This window comes from Stegostoma tigrinum, chromosome 12, assembly GCF_030684315.1.
Source record: "Stegostoma tigrinum isolate sSteTig4 chromosome 12, sSteTig4.hap1, whole genome shotgun sequence".
Classification (NCBI taxonomy): Eukaryota; Metazoa; Chordata; class Chondrichthyes; order Orectolobiformes; family Stegostomatidae; genus Stegostoma; species Stegostoma tigrinum.
The window spans coordinates 46,425,209-46,442,559 of NC_081365.1; the positions used below are offsets into that span (position 1 = coordinate 46,425,209).

Genomic DNA, 17,351 nt, shown 5'->3' on the forward strand with positions numbered 1-17,351 from the left:
TCTGCCTCTCTGCACATCATTTTATGGGCATAAAGTATAAACAGATAGGTTGATTATACAGATTTTCATCATATCATTGTTGTTACATAGACAAATAGAGCAGACGTTCAGCACACAGTAAAATTCAACAAAGAACAATGATCAGTTAATAAAATGTGAGGCTGGATGAACACAGCAGGCCAAGCAGCATCTCAGGAGCACAAAAGCTGATGTTTCGAGCCTAGACCCTTCATCAGAGAGGGGGATGGGGAGAGGGAACTGGAATAAATAGGGAGAGAGGGTGAGGTGGACCGAAGATGGAGAGTAAAGAAGATAGGTGGAGAGAGTGTAGGTGGGGAGGTAGGGAGGGGATAGGTCAGTCCAGGGAAGACGGACAGGTCAAGGAGGTGGGATGAGGTTAATAGGTAGCTGGGGGTGCGGCTTGGGGTGGGAGGAAGGGATGGGTGAGAGGAAGAACCGGTTAGGGAGGCAGAGACAGGTTGGACTGGTTTTGGGATGCAGTGGGTGGGGGGGAAGAACTGGGCTGGTTGTGTGGTGCAGTGGGGGGAGGGGACGAACTGGGCTGGTTTAGGGATGCAGTAGGGGAAGGGGAGATTTTGAAACTGGTGAAGTCCACATTGATACCATATGGCTGCAGGGTTCCCAGGCGGAATATGAGTTCCTGTTCCTGCAACCTTCGGGTGGCATCATTGTGGCACTGCAGGAGGCCCATGATGGACATGTCATCAAGAGAATGGGAGGGGGAGTGGAAATGGTTTGCGACTGGGAGGTGCAGTTGTTTGTTGCGAACTGAGCGGAGGTGTTCTGCAAAGCGGTCCCCAAGCCTCCGCTTGGTTTCCCCAATGTAGAGGAAGCCGCACCGGGTACAGTGGATGCAGTATACCACATTGGCAGATGTGCAGGTGAACCTCTGCTTAATGTGGAATGTCATCTTGGGGCCTGGGATGGGGGTGAGGGAGGAGGTGTGGGGACAAGTGTAGCATTTCCTGTGGTTGCAGGGGAAGGTGCCGGGTGTGGTGGGGTTGGAGGGCAGTGTGGAGCGAACAAGGGAGTCACGGAGAGAGTGGTCTCTCCGGAAAGCTGACAGGGGAGGGGATGGAAAAAATATCTTGGGTGGTGGGGTCGGATTGTAAATGTGATCAGTTAATATGTTTTGGTGTGAAGTTGGTTTTAATGAGGTTAGTGCCAGATGTCAATGTTCCTCTTTGAAAAATGTTTGCTTTAATGTCCAGAGGAAACATTAGAAGAAACAAGCAGAATTTGTATTATGTCTGATCAAAACTGTCATGCCAAACAATGTAGCCCTCCCTCAATGTTGTACTGAAGTATCAGCCTCATTAATGTGCAGTGATCCTCCAATGAGGGTTTGCATTAATAATGCTTGATTGCAGAAGGCAAGAATTTTACCATTTGAACGAATTTACTTCAATAAAACAAGGAACTGTAGATGCTAGAGATCTGAAATGAATAAAAACAGAAATTGCTAGAGAAATTCAGCAAAAGAAACTCAGAACTGTAATGAAGAATGGTCACTGGACTCAAAACGTTACCTTTGTTTTCTTTCTACAGATGCTGGTGAACCTGCTGAGTTTCTCCAGTAATTTCTGTTTTCATTTGCTTCACTTTTACTTCAATCTAAAATTGTGACTTGTTGATATTGAACTGGAGTATTGCTCAGCAAAGGAATGTACTGCTGAAACTTTTCATCTGACACTCATCAGGACAGAATTGAAGGGATAACCAGGCTCAATCCCCTGATACATTCTCCATTGTAATGCTTTTGTCAATCACAATCAACCTGCGTGATTTGAATTTAAACAGAAGTTTAGCAGTTAACTTTTCCCTGTCACATTCTCCATGACATAGCCTCTACCAACAACAAACCATACACCAACCAATCAGCACCTTCTTCTTACGCAGTATAAATTATGCCTATTTCGACTTAGCATTCTCATAATTCTGTCCTGATGAGTGGATTACAAAAATCTTCAAAAATGTCCTGCATTTTTCAGCAATGTTAATTTAAAATGGCTAAAGTGGGGTACACTAAGTTCAGAAAGAATTCAAATCTTCTCTGCAGAGTATTTATTGCCACAAGCAAGATGATGACAACATACCAAATGGCAAACCAGGATCAGACCAAAAAGAAACCATAAATACTCATATTCATTGATCAATGTGGAAGTTAAATGTGTACTTCTAGCCACTAGCACAAAAAATAAAATTTGCAAGTAGTATTTCCATCTATTGGGACTTGCTTTGGTGTTGAGTTGGTCTGTATGTCATCATTTAAATATAAATGCACTGAATCCTAAACAACTCCAAACTTCACTAATTGTAAAGAAATGCAAATCAGAACCAGTTATATGAATCCATTTAAAATCTTTCTTTTGATTTTTTTTGTATTAATTCACAGGATGTTAATGCTGCTGGCCAGGCCCACAGGGCATCTGAAAGTCAACCATATTGCTGTGGGTCTGGAGTTCCTTGTGGGTCAGTCTGGGTAACAATGGCAGATTACCTTCCCTAAATGGCATTGGTGAACCAGATGGATCTATGGTCATATTAGACTCTTCATTCCAGATTTTTATTGAAGTCAAATTCCACTATCTGGCATAGTGAAATTTGAATGCAGGCCCTCATAACATTTCCTGGGTGTCCGGATTAATAGTTTAGTGATAATATGATTTGTTTGATGATCTTGCAGAATTCAATATTGTTTTATACATAGCGTTTATGTAGCTCTTAATTTTTTTTAGTTGCTTAATAGGTTTTGTCTTTATTCTTTGAGTCTAATTCTACAACTCAATAAATATAAATTGTATAGAGCTAATACTGAGTCGCAAATTACGTACAAAAACACTTTAAGTGGAAAACAAGGGTATTAATAATTGCAAAATGAATAGCCCTTTGTGGATCATTGTCAAATATCTATGATTACTTATATTACAACAAGGAACCATTAATGAGCAGACTAACTAATGAATGCTATAAAAGAAATTCTCAAACAAAATATTTCAGATGAGTGTAAAAAATACACAATTCTTGCAACTGTAATTGTTTAAATACATGAAGCAATGGTTGAGAAATTTACAAATACATGATCTATCAAGGGTTGATAGTAACAATTGGGAATTCTGATTTTTTAAAAATACCATGAATTTTCTTGAACATTAGTAATAGGGAATTATTTGAGAGCAGCTTCAAGTGCTGTCAGATATATGATGATCACTGGTGTGCTGCATCACAATAAGCCACACCTTTCAAATCCACTGGAGGTCTTTAGGAAGGTAGATCAATGGGTAAAGAGTGATTATTTGGTGGCTGGAATACACAGATATTTTAAGAATACATTGACAGAGTTCCACATGGGAGCAGTTAAACTGCAAGGAGCTTCCAAGGGAACTCATGACATGTGGGCCTCAGTTTCTTTTTTTAAAATTTATTATATCTGCTTTACATTATGGAATTACCTATGAATACACACCTAATGACACTAAGTCAAATTTTTATCAAAAGCAAAAAGCAAGTGGAAACAAAACAGCAGCAGTTGTATAAACTGCCCAGTTTTTTTCCTTTAATCTATTGAATCCACTTGATAAAATTTCTGAGGCATTCGATGGAGCTTAACTACCGCCTTAAGAAAGGAAGTGTGCAGGTGCAGCAGGCAGCAAAGAAGGCAAACCATATATTAGCCTCCATCGTAAGAAGATCTAAATATACGAACAAGGGTGCCTTGCTGCAATTATACAGGGCATTGGTGGAGCCACACCTAGAATACTGTACGCAGTCTTGGTCTTCTTATCTGAGGAAGGATATTCCTGCTGTACACAGAGTGCAGTGAAGAATTATCAAATTGATTCCTAGGAATGACAGGACTGATGTTTGTCGAGAGAGTGAATCAATTATAATAGTGTTAACTGGAGTTTAGAAGAATGACGAGGGATTTCATAGAACCAATTAAATTTTAGCCGATAGATGCAGGAAAGATGCTCCTGATGGTGGGAAAGTCTAGAACTAAGAGTCATAGTCTAAGGATGAGGGGTAAACTTTTAAGGACTGAGAAGGGGAGAAATTTCTTCACCCAGAGTGTAGTGAGAATTTACAACACAGAAAGTGGTTGAGGCCAAAACATTTTGAGAAGGATGTAGATACAGTTCTTGTGCTAGTGAATCAATAGTTGGGGAGGGGGTTCAGGCAGGATTAGTATATTAAGTTTGATGATCAGCTGTGATCATATTGAATGGCAGAGCAGGTTCGAAGGTTTAAAGGGCCTACTCCTGCTCCTGCCTTTTACCTTGCTATGAACTGGTTGAATGTTACATTTAAAAGTAGCAAGTACGTGCAGAGATGGGTGTATTCTGATATTGGAGGAACACTTTTGTGGGAATATAAATAACTCTGGTCAAGAATAAATGAACTTCAATGTTATGTTAAAGTCTTGGACCCCTTTGATTGTGTCCAAGGGCTGTTTGTGGGATTGCTTTATGTCTGTGCCATTGGGGGCAACTTGAAGAGTGGCTGCTGCATGTGATTCTGACACGGTACATGGGCGCAGTATGGAATTTGAGCTTCATTGGCAAGGTCAGCATTTGTCATCCATTCCTAATTTCCGTCAAGATGATGAGGGTAAGCTGCCTCCTTGTACTGCTGTAGTCCTTTGATCGAGATGTTAAGAAGGGAGGTCCAGGATTTTGAGCCAGTGACTGAGAAGCAATGATTATAAAGTTCCAAGTCATGTTGGTGTGTGGTTTGGAGGAAAACGTGCAAGTCATGTCTCTGCTGCCCATGTTCTTCTTGGTGTTCGAGGCTGTTAGTTTGGATGATGCCATTGAAGAAGTTGTCACAGTGTATCTTGCATGTTTTACATGCTGCCTCTATGCATTATTGTTGAAGGAAGTGCATGTTTAATTTGCTGTGGAGCTGATCGAGGAGAATACTTTATCTCGGATAGTGCGAAGCATCTTGAGTCTTATTGGGAGTCCCACCTATTCAGGAAAGTGGGGAGTATTCCATCTCACTCCTGATTTGTGCCTTGTAGATGGTGGACATGTTTTACAGATTCAGCAGGTGAGTAATTAATCTTAGAATTGCCAACCTCTCATCTGGTCTTGTAGCCATAGTATTTATATGGCTTTAGGTATTAATCAATGGCAACAGCAAGGAAGTTGATAATGGAAGATGCAACAGTATCCTTGCCTTCCCAGCTCATGCAACATTACGTCATGATGTCTTCATTCTCCTCCTTAAATAAATTGTCTGTGCACCATCAGCACTCTGCATTTTCCTTCTGTTTTTGCCAGTTCAAATCTCATTTACACACAATGTTGTGTCCAGCAAGCAACACGCAACGACCTTTCAGAGATTCTGTTTAGTGTATACTAAAGGGCGCTTCTAGATCTGACGGGACACTTGAATCACTCTTGTTTAGTCCAGGATGCAGGGATTGCCAACTGATTGCAAACGGTATCTTTGAGAAGGCAGTCAGATTCACTGGCTGAATCAAACAAGTCACAGTCATGTCTGTGGGCTACTAACTGGGAGGTTCTGCAAATGTCTTTGGAATAACCCTAGTGAGATTTGGTAGCAAAAGCATTGAAGACTATGTTGATTTTGACAGCCACAGTCTGGCTTCTGCTAATCACTCTGCAGATATCTTCCACCAGCTGATATAACAACCTGTGCACCTTGAAGCAGTGCTGTTCCAATATGTCAAGAGAACCCATCCTCTGCCTATACTTCCTTTGTATAACTTAGTGATTCTAATGAACTTCACCCCTTTGTTGTTGTCCAGCTGCATAGTTTACATCAGTAGGCTTGTATAGTCATATTGTTCCTCACCTGAATCCTGGTCAGTGCACTGAGTATAGGAGTTGGGAGGTCATGTTGCGGCTGTACAGGACATTGCTTGGGCCGCTAGTGGAACACCGCGTGCAGTTCTGCTCTCCCTGCAATAGGAAGGATATGGTGAAACTTGAAAGGATTCAGAAAAGATTTACAAGGGTGTTGCCAGGGATGGAGGGTTTGAGCTATAGGGAGAGGCTGAATAGACATTTAAGAGGCATCTGGATAGGTATATGAGTAGGAAGAGTTTCGAGGGATATGGGCCAATGCTGGCAAATGGGACTAGATTAATTTAGGATATCTGGTCAGCACGGACAAGTTGGACCGAAGGGTCTGTTTCTTTGCTGTCTAGTTTAGTGATAATACAATTTGTTTGATGATCTTGCAGAATTCAATATTGTTTTGTACATACCATTTATGTAGTTCTTAATTATTTTTTAGTTGCTTAATAGGTTTTATCTTTATTTTTTGAGTCTAATTTTACAACTCAATAAACATAAATTGTATAGAGTTAATACTGAGTCGCAAATTAAGTACAAAAACACTTTAAGTGGAAAACAAGGGTATTGATAATTGCAAAATAAATAGCCCTTTGGGGATCATTGTCAAATATCTAAGTTTATCTGCAATCCTGAGTGGAAGCATGCATTGCTGTGTAACCTCTACAAATCTAACATGGTAGTTTCATTTCAGACAATCAAGGGTAAAACAAATGATCTAATTTGCTGGTGTACCAAATTTGTATCAGGAGCATCCCAGTTGCTACTGAGTGTTAGTGGTGAAGCAAGTGGACATTTAAGGTTTGATTGGCACAACATCCACAGACATGCACTCCATCCCCCATCAACACTCAGTAGCAGCATTCTGAAATATCTGCAAGATGCACTGCAGAAATTCATCAAAGGTCCACAGACAGCACCTTCCATACCAATGAACACCTCCATCTAGAAGGACTAAGACAGTAAATACACGGTAACACTACGACCTGCAAGTTCCCTTCTAAGCCATCACCATCCTGATAGAAATATATCGCCTTTCCTTCATTGTCATGGAGTCATGATTCTGGAATTCCCTCCCTAAGGGTATTTTGGGTCTACATGCAGCAAATGGATTGCAGCGGCTCCAGAAGGCAGCTCACCACTCCCTTCTCCAGTGCAACTAGGGATGGGCAATAAATGCTGGCCAGCCAGCAACACCCACCTCCCACAAGTGAATTAAAATAAAAGGGAAACAGCTGCAACACTGCTGCATACTGTTTCATAGGTTCACTACTTATCAGGGGTTTCTGATGGAAAATATATTGTTTGATCATTATACTTTTCTTTGGCTTGAACTATTTTTTGAGAGAAGTTACTACTCTGCAAATGTAGATGCATCTTTGGTGAGCTGTTTTATTCTTTGGCATTCTGCTCCAAAACAATGCACAAGTATTATGTTTTTTTTACACCTGGTCGCCGCATCAGACTATCCATTCCTGTGGTGACTGAGCAAATCTTGAACCCTGAAATCCAATGATATAGGAAATCTTCTAACAAAGAAGCAAGTACTTCTGGAGCTGGGAAATTAACTTATTCTCAACCGTGCTTGTCACCAATTTTTGTTATGCATTCACCAGTTTGCTAGTATCTTACATCTAATTTCTCTCAGAATAGTGTAGAGATGATATTAGTTTCAAATCAACAGCAGATTTATTAAGAGTACTTTAAGGCATCTCAGATCTTACAGAGCTTCAACACATGGTCTCAGCTGGAACCTAGTTCTTCTCCACTTTTAAATTAACATAGTGAAATCAAGATTACATAGATTAGAGAACTAATTAGTATAATAAAGCACCAGATCAGCCACACTTCTCTAGTTTAAAATTCTTCTTAAAGCATGCCATAATTCCAATAAGAGAATGAAGGGACAAGAAAGCAGTAGACACAGCACTCTTTCACACATAGTTTAGAAGTGATAAAAAAACTGAGCATCATTTGCAATGCTCAATACTTTTGACCAAATAATGATTCACACTATAAATCCTGGGATCAAGAACACATTTGAATCATGAATAACTTTTAAGAAGGCTTCTAAATAATTTAGTAATTATTACAAATGTACATCGCGCTAGGTAACAGGGAGAATTTCCTGCCTTTTCTCAAGTAGTGCTGTAGAATTCATTATAGTCACGTTGTTTAAATATCTTGTCTAAAAGTCAGCATCTTCAAAAGCAGCCCTCCCATAGTACTGCACTGAACTGTGAGCCTATGTTGTGTGCTTAAACCTATAATCGAGTTTGAGATGTCCAACCTAAGCTGAATAATATATTCTGGCAAATGGGCCGGAACTCCATGTCCTGAAAAGTCATGGGCTAACAAAGTGCATTAAGAATGATAGGATAGGTTAACTCCTGACTTAAATCAATCCCTTTGTTTACAATCCAGTTGTATTAACAGAAATCAGAAATATCCTGAAACAAGTACAAAATAAAAATGTATGCTTCTACAAAGAGGTTTGCCTTTTGTAGCCACAGCAGTGAACTTTGATAATACATTGCAACTTGATTATTTATTATGCAGTTTGCCACAAGAATGGTTAGTACATAGTCCCAATTTCTATCTTTGATAGTTACAACATCAGGTTTAAGCAATTCTCAAGCACCTAGTGAAACTTATCCCAGCCACTTTTGTTACAAAGTGTAGCATGCTCTGAGACGAGCAACCACAGCATTACAAAGTGACCATTAGTCTGCAAACTAATGCTGCAAATAAAAAGACACAAAAGGCGGCTTACCAGCTTGATTAGTGATTATGGTGAGAATAGCATACTGCCTGGGAATCGTGCTCTCATTGGAGACTCCATTCACTGACTCAATCTCAAATGTGTAATTCATGTGGGCAAGAAAGTCAACAACAGTTACTGAAGTATTTGTCAAGCCTGTGTTGCGAGGTACAAAACGCATGCCTCCTCCACAGAGTGAGCACTTCTTAGGGCCTAAGCCACACATCTTACAGATGACATTGTAGGTGAGATCCTTCCGTCCCCCTGTATCAACTGGTGGACTCCACTCAAGGATTAGCGATGAGTCATTAATGTTGAAAATGACATTTCGAGGAGTGGAAGGAGGTCCTGGGGGTAGAAAAAAGGAACACAGAGTGTTAAACCTCTCTAGTTTCATCATTTTTCTAACAATTATAGTTGGTTAAATCAATCAAATGTCGATCTCTGTGCTTTCAGGATCCTTTAGAATTCTGCTGTGTAATAATATCTAACAAGAGTTGGAGGCTACCATGCCATCTTGTACCTTTAAATCACACCGAGGATATAATATCGACTTGCCAAAACAGTTCTGGGACTATGTTACAAGCTTGACCTTTTCTGGCTGTGTATCACCAATCCAACATTTTTATACAGAAGTATGCATTAGTTTGAAAGCAGCTTTAGTCCACAATTTCCTCTTCTTTCTTCAACGTACAACTGTGAAAAGTTGTCACTAAAGACACCTGTGTGGATTGTGTTGAATGATCCATTTGCTGTATCTGCCCTCAATAGAGATTTCAGCCTTTAAGCAGAAATGCTTCATTTCATGCGAACATGCAGATTAGGAACAGGAGTGTTTGACCAGTCAATCCTGCTCCATCAGTTGTTTAGATCACCTGTTGATTAGATTATGGCCTTAACTCTACTTTCCCGTAGAACCCACCATCCCTCACTCCCACCACCCTTTGACTCCTGTGTAAATCTACAATCTACCAGATTCAGCCTTAGAAATAGTCAATAACACACGTCCACTGATTTCAGCTGAAGAGAATTCCACAGACCAAAACTCTCTGAGAAATAAAATATCCTCGACTTCATCATAAATTGAAGAAAGTTCATTTTTAAACTAGTCTGGCCCAGGAAAGGAAATATTCTTTCAGCATTTACCATATTAAGTCCAAATCATGGTCATATATGTTCCAATAAGATTAACTCTCATTCTTCTAAGCCCTAATGGATGCAGGTCCAAACTGTTCAACCTTTCCTCATCAGTCAACCTCTTCATCCCAGGGCTCAAGCTCCTCAGAACTGCTTCTAATGCAATTATTTCCTTCCTATTAAAAAGAGATTATAACTGTACACGGTACTCCAGTTGCAGATTTACTAAAGCCCTATAAAACTGTATTAAATCTTCTGCACTTTTATATTCCATTTCCTTGCCATAAACAACTTTCCAAATCAGTGTGAACAGGCAAAAGAGAAACATTATGTATGAAGGTCCAATGGTTAGACAGATTGAATTACAACAATTGCAATTTAAAATTAAGTAGTGGGATGGCTGGTTTCTTTAAAACAAAACTTCTTTTATAATTCAGAAATTAGTTCAATTCCAATCCAGAAGGAAGAACTGCTCCTCCTCCTATGCTAATAATCCAAAAATGGAAGGAGCTCATTCAGTTAGGGTTCAACTCCCATGGATATTATTCAGGAAAATAACACATTTCTTTTATGCTAATTGTTGCTCAAATTACATCTTTACTGTAATTTGTTCTTAATTTGCAATTATGTGTAAAACTACTTTGATTCAAAAGTCAAGTTACAAGAATTCTGCTCCTTCAGGCTCTGAGAATTGATTCAAATTAATGTCATGCTCTATTGATGCAAGTTTCTGATCAAATTCTTTCATATTAATTGTCAACATATATATTTGTGTAAAAACTGCGTCAAAGAAAATAGCAAATCCCATACAAGATAATGCTGAATTATAAGTTATGCAAATTTATTCAATAGTGCTGTCCATTCCACAACCACCAACACCACCACTCTTCTCCACGACATCTTCCCATGTAGCCACAGAGGGTGTAACACCTGCCCCTTCACCTCCTCCCTGCTCACCATCCAAGGGCCTAAACAGTCTTTGCAGGTGAAGCAACATTTCACCTGTACCTCCTCTAATCCCATGTACCATATTCGATGCACACAATATGGCCTACTCTGCATTGGAGAAACTCAAAGCAGATTCGTTTGTGTGCCAACTGGAGGAACAACTTTTCTTCTTCGGACTAGTCACTTTCGAGCCTTCTGGTCTGAGTATTGAGTTCAACAGCTTTAAACTGTGAACATTTTCTTCCCAATCCTTTAGCTTGTTATGATGTCCTCTCCCTCCCCGTCCCAGTTACTGTCCTTTCAAAGAAAGCCAAAAGAACGTACAGACACTGTAAATCGGAAACAAAAACAAAAGTTGCTGGTAAAAACTCAGCAGGTTTGGCAGCATCTGTGAAAAAAATTCAGAGTTAAAGTTTTGGGTCCGGTGACCCTTCCTCGGAGCTACTGTCCTTTCAAGTCTGGCAGGAGACACACTATTGTTCTGCCAGTCTCACATTCTGATCACACAATCTGAATTATCAACAGCTCATCTCCGCCAGCACCCTTATCCACCGCCGCATGCACGCCCCCCCCCCCCAACTATAGCATGAATACCGTCTCCTTCAAGTTACACTTCAGCTCTGATGAAGAGTTATCTAGTTTCAAAACATTAGTTTATTCTCTCTCCATGGATGCTGTCTGATCTACTGTGAGCCCCAACATTTGTTGTTTTCAATACAGATTCCAGCATCTGCAGTAATCGGTTCCTAGTACTGTCCACAATTCCACCAAGAATAAAAACAGTGAGACGCAAGTGCAGGGCAAAACAAGAAATAGATGCTTTCCTCTATTCATTTAGAAAGACAACACATGAAAACTTTTAAGAGCAAAATAGAAGATTCCCATTTTCAGCAGTGTTAAGGATTACCAACAAATTTGATAACAATGCAGTAAAATGCATTATTTGAATCATGACTTCGATTCGCATTCATATTTAACTATTTTCTGATTTTTGTTCCTCTCAATTCTTCAGTTGAAATTTCTGATCTTTGTGTAAGCCTCCAAATGCGTTAACCTATATATAAGAATGACTTCTTGCAATACACATGGAAAATACAATGGGGTGAGGTTTTTGAGCTAAGTCCAAGTGACGTGAAGTTTTTGGGAGGGTTTGTCACCATGAATCTAGTCAATTCTCCCAGCACATCCTACTAAACTCATCTCAATAATATATAATTTGGAAAGGCACAATTTGATTTGTGACAGTCAGCATGGATTTGCGAGGAGTAGATCATGCCTCACAAACCTTATTGAATTCTTAGTAGAAGTGACCAAACACATGGATGAAGGTAGAGCAGTGGATGTGGTATACACGGATTTAAGTAAGGTGTTTGCTAACGTTCCCCATGGTAGGCACATGCAGAAGGTAAGGAGGCATGGGATAGGGGGAAATTTGGCAGATTGGATTCAGAATTGGCTGACCCTTAGAAAACAAATGGTGGTAGTGGACGGAAAATATTCAACATGGTGCTCAGTTATGAATGGTGTACCACAAGGATCTGTTCTGGGTCCTCTTCTATTTGTGATTTTTGCAAATGATTTGGATGTAGGAGTGGAAGGGCGGATTAGTACATTTGCAGATGATACGAAGATAACTTGAGTTGCGGACAGTGCGGAGGGCTGTTCTAAGTTACAAAGGGACATTGATAGGATGCAGAGCTGGGCTGAGAAGTGGCAGATGGTATTTAACCCTGAAAAGTGTGAGGTGATTCATTTTGGACGGACAAATGTGAAAGCAGAATACAGGGTTAACGGAAAAATTCTTGGCAGAGTGGAGGAGCAGAGGGATCTCGGGTTTCATGTCCACAGTTCCCTGAAAGCTGCTACACAGGCGGATAGAGTTGTTAAGAAGGTGTGTGGTGTGTTAGCTTTCAGGAGTAGGGGAATTGAGTTCAAGAGCCGGGAAGTCATGCTCCAGCTATACAAAAGCCTGGATTGGCCACTTCTGGAGTATTGCGTCCAGGAAAGATGTGGAAACATTGGAAAAGGTGTAGAGAGTGCAGAGGAGATTTACCAGGACGTTGCCTGGAATGGAGGGAAGGTCTTATGTGTTAAGATTGAGAGAGTTAGGGCTTTTTTCTTCAGAACAACGAAGCATGAGAGGTGAATTGATAGAGATGCACAAAATGACCAGAGATATAGATAGATTGGATATCCAGAGACTTTTCATAGAGTGGTGGTAACTATTATGAGGGGGCATAGATTTAAAGTGAGTGGAGGTAGATATAGGGAAATGTCAGAGGTAGGTTCTTTACTCAGAGAGCGGTAGGGGTATCGAATGCATTGCTGGAGAGGGTAGTGGAGTCGGCCTCATTAATGGCATTTAAGCAGCTATTAGATAGGCATATGGATGATAGTATAAGGAAGGGGTGGAGGTTAGATAGTCCTTAGGTTTATGGTAAAAGTTCAGCACAACATCGTGGGCTGATGGGCCTGTACTGTGCTGTACTGTTCTATGTTCTATGTTCTAATAACTGCCTACTATCTTTGATATCCGATTTATGATCCATCTTAGCACACGCCTTTCCCACAACAATTCACCACTCAACCAAAATTGCAGAATTCTCCAACATCTCCTGAACCCTGCACGACCTTCAAAAACTTGTGTGCACTGATACAAGCCCTAGTATGTGGGCTAGGCCCTTGGTCCTGAAGGTCTTGTTGGATGGAGGTGGGTCATCCTCTTTCCTTAGGATCAGATAGAGGACACAACACCGGACCTTGTCAGCTGGATGAGGGGTTTTTGTGATCTTCAGCTATCTGGAGGAAAGCACAGCACTGTAGGAATCAAGTCAATGTCCTTCTCCTTATGCTTTCATTGTACTGATGAGAATTTTTTTTATTTTTCTTTTCTGTCTCCATTTCAAGTATTGGGTGAGGTGTGACTAATCTTGAGCCAAATATGACACCTTTTACATTCAGCCAGGTTATCTTGACTTCTTCACTTGCCATGAAAATTGATATGGACAGTGCACAATGGTTTCAACTCACCTGCTTTTGAAATGTCTATTTATGCTTTTCTTACCTGAATCTCAAATATTCCAATACACTCCTAGTTCACCTCAAAAGCATCTACTCTGTAAACTTCAGCTTTGGTGTTCTATCCCGCTTGTTATTTACATGCCTCGGTTTGCTGGGGTGGTTGGCATCACTTCTGGTTCTATTTTTCAGTGGTTTGTGTATCAAATTTGGTTCAATGCATTTGTTGATGGATGCATTGTCCCAGTCAAATTTGTGTCCTCCTTTGTCTGTGTGTATTGAGACCAGTGAGAATTGGTCATGTCTCTTGGTGGCTAGTTGGTATTTGTTATCCTTATTGTCAATTTTCTTCCAATTTGCTCTCTGTAATGTTTTTCACAGTCCTTGCATGGTATTTTGTATATAACTTTTGTTTTACAGGTTGTGAGTCTGTGGTCAATTTTCTTCAGTAGTTCTCATGGGGTGGTTGTTGGTTTCTGGGCTACTCTGACACCTAGGAGTCTGAGTAGTCTTGTGTTCAACACATCCTTAATAGCACAAGCCAAACAGAAACATGCCAGGGAATTCCCGGAGGCTTGGCATTCCAGTCAGAATGCCATTAAAAAAAAACATATTGAGCTGGACCGATAGGCAAATCACTGAAAAACAGAACCCTGAAGTGCTGTCAACCACCCCAGCGACCCGAGGCATGTAAATAACAAGCGGGGACAGAACACCAACACTTCACTGTAGGCACACTGACAATGCTACCTAGCAGGGCAACAAAATATCTGCAACCAAACCCACCGGCTCGGTGAGCAAGTCTACAACCTCACCCACAATCCGAGCTACAAATCTTCTCAAAAACTCTAAGCACAGAAAGGACCAGGAGTTAGGAACGCGCTGCCAGGGATGGTGGTGAAGGCAGATATGATGGTGCGTTTACATGACTTTTAGGTAAGTACATGAATATGCAAGGAATGGAGAGATATGAACCAAGGGCAGGCGGAAAGGATTAGTTTAATTTGGCATCATGTTTGGCACAACAACATGAGCCAAAGGTCCCATTCCTGTGATGTATTGTTCTATGTTCTGACAAACCTAAACGAATAAGCAACCATTCTGAAAACCAGTATTGGCATTTTTCAGGTAACATGTCTTTGCTAGATACAGGTTTAATACTGAAAATTCCAAGTTTAAATTTGTACATTTCACATTTTAACATGTTAGACAAAATAAACTTTGAGAACTATGCTTTTAAATAGCAATGAAGAGCACAACAAATGTTTACACATTGGCATTTGGGATGGCAGCAAAAACAAAGCAAATCCTTTTAAAATGTAACCAGTTTCATACCTAGCGGCAGAGAATAAATATCAAGAAAAACACTTGAACTTGTGCACATCTTACAAATGCTACAATCAATGCACTGTCCACAATTTTAGGCTATCCTATTTCATCAAAAAACATAGCAGAATTTAAACAGTTTCAGCAATTTGACTACAATTTGACAAGCAATAATATGGTGTTTTATCTATTCATTTAAAGGGTGTGAGCACAGCTGGCTTGGTTTGCATTTATTGCCCTTGAGAAGACGGTAGGAAGGCACTTAGCATCTCCTAAATTTTCTTAGCTAGATCAGTGAAGGGATGATCTGATGGTGGAAATCAACATTGTTACATATGTAACAGAGCTAACAATGACCTTGGCCCAGATCAATGGAGATGGGACACATGTTTAAAGACATGCAACAGGACTCTGTCCTGCAGAAGTCCTGACGCTAGACAACTGCAGGAATTGCCACGTGAATTTACATTTTCAGTGGGCTGACTCCCTGCAGTACTTGATTGTATTATGTATTTCTAAATGCTCTGCAATTACATCCATTACAATAGACTCTGATATTTTCCCCATAACAGATGTTAAGCTAACTGGTCTATTTTTTATTTAATTCCCTTTTTAAATAAACATGGTACGGTGGCAGTTTTCCAGTCCTTTGGGACGTTCCGAGAATCTAAGCATTCCTCGAAGAATACTACCAGTGCATCCACTATGTCTGCAGATATTTTCTTTAAATATCCTAGGATATATCCTATCAGGTCCGTTAGTTCCCATAGAACATTTTCTGTAGTGACAGTTTTTAAATTTATTTCCTGTCTTTATGCCCCTTGAATGCTTATTTATTTTGTGATGCTATTAGTGTTTTCTATTGTAAAGTATGATGCAAATTACTTATTCAACACTTACGCCAATTCCTGGTTTCCTATTGTTATTTCCTGAGCATCATTCACTAAGGAGCTTATTTTCATTGTGGCTTCTCTACTTCCTAAGTTTATTTTCTCCCTTTTTTTGTTGTCTTTTGTTGATTTTTAACATTTTCCCAATGCTCTATATTACCACTAAACTTTGCTGCGATAATAAAGTGTGAAGCTGGATGAACACAGCAGGCCAAGCAGCATCTCAGGAGCACAAAAGCTGACGTTTCGGGCCTAGACCCTTCATCAGAGAGGCGGATGGGGTGAGGGTTCTGAAATAAATAGGGAGAGAGGGGGAGGCGGACCGAAGATGGAGAGAAAAGATGATAGGTGGAGAGGAGAGTATAGGTGGGGAGGTAGGGAGGGGATAGGTCAGTCCACGGAAGACGGGCAGGTCAAGGAGGTGGGATGAGGTTAGTAGGTAGGAAATGGAGGTGCAGCTTGGGGTGGGAGGAAGGGATGGGTAAGAGGAAGAACAGGTTAGGGAGGCAGAGACAGGCTGGGCTGGTTTTGGGATGAAGTGGTGGGAGGGGATGAGCTGGGCTGGTTGTGTGATGCGGTGGAGGAAGGGGAGATTTTGAAGCTGGTGAAGTCCACATTGATACTATTGGGCTGCAGGGTTCCCAAGCGGAATATGAGTTGCTGTTCCTGCAACCTTCGGGTGGCATCATTGTGGCACTGTAGGAGGCCCATGATGGACATGCCATCTAAAGAATGGGAGGGGGAGTGGAAATGGTTTGCGACTGGGAGGTGCAGTTGTTTATTGCGAATGGAGCGGAGGTGTTCTGCAAAGCGGTCCCCAAGCCTCCATTTGGTTTCCCCAGTGCAGAGGTGGCCACACCAGGTACAATGGATACAGTATACCACATTGGCAGATGTGCAGGTGAACCTCTGCTTAATATGGAAAGTCATCTTGGGGCCTGGGATGGGGGTGAGGGAGGAGGTGTGGGGGCAAGTGTAGCACTTCCTGCAGTTGCAGGGGAAGTTGCCGGGTGTGGTGGGGTTGGAGGGCAGTGTGGAGCGAACAATGGAGTCACGGAGAGAGTGGTGTCTCCAGAAAGCAGACAAGGGTGGGGATGGAAAAATGTCTTGGGTGGTGGGGTCGGATTGTAGATGGTGGAAGTGTCGGAGGATGATGTGTTGTATCCGGAGGTTGGTGGGGTGGTGTGTAAGAACGAGGGGGATCCTCTTTGGGCGGTTGTGGCGGGGGCGGGGTGTGAGGGATGTGTTGCGGGAAATGCTGGAGACGCAGTCAAGGGCGTTCTCGACCACTGTGGGGGGAAAGTTGCAGTCCTTGAGGAACTTGGACATCTGGCATGTGCGGGAGTGGAATGCCTCATCCTGGGAGCAGATGCGGCGGTGGCGGAGGAATTGGGAATAGGGGATGGAATTTTTGCAGGAGGGTGGGTG

The 17,351-nt window shown here is 41.2% G+C and overlaps 1 protein-coding gene across 6 annotated transcripts in view; it reads right to left on the bottom strand.

The window, feature by feature from the left end:
- epha6 (eph receptor A6) overlaps positions 1-17,351 on the bottom strand; it is a 617,472-nt gene that overhangs the window by 229,627 nt on the left and 370,494 nt on the right. For all 6 annotated transcript variants that reach the window (XR_009446559.1, XM_048540624.2, XM_059650322.1 and 3 more), the window contains exon 5: positions 8,617-8,952. Coding sequence is in view for 5 of the 6 variants with exons in the window: in XM_048540624.2 (XP_048396581.2) it covers positions 8,617-8,952 (336 nt within the window). In the remaining variant the exon portion in view is untranslated. The remainder of the gene's footprint in view (positions 1-8,616; positions 8,953-17,351) is intronic.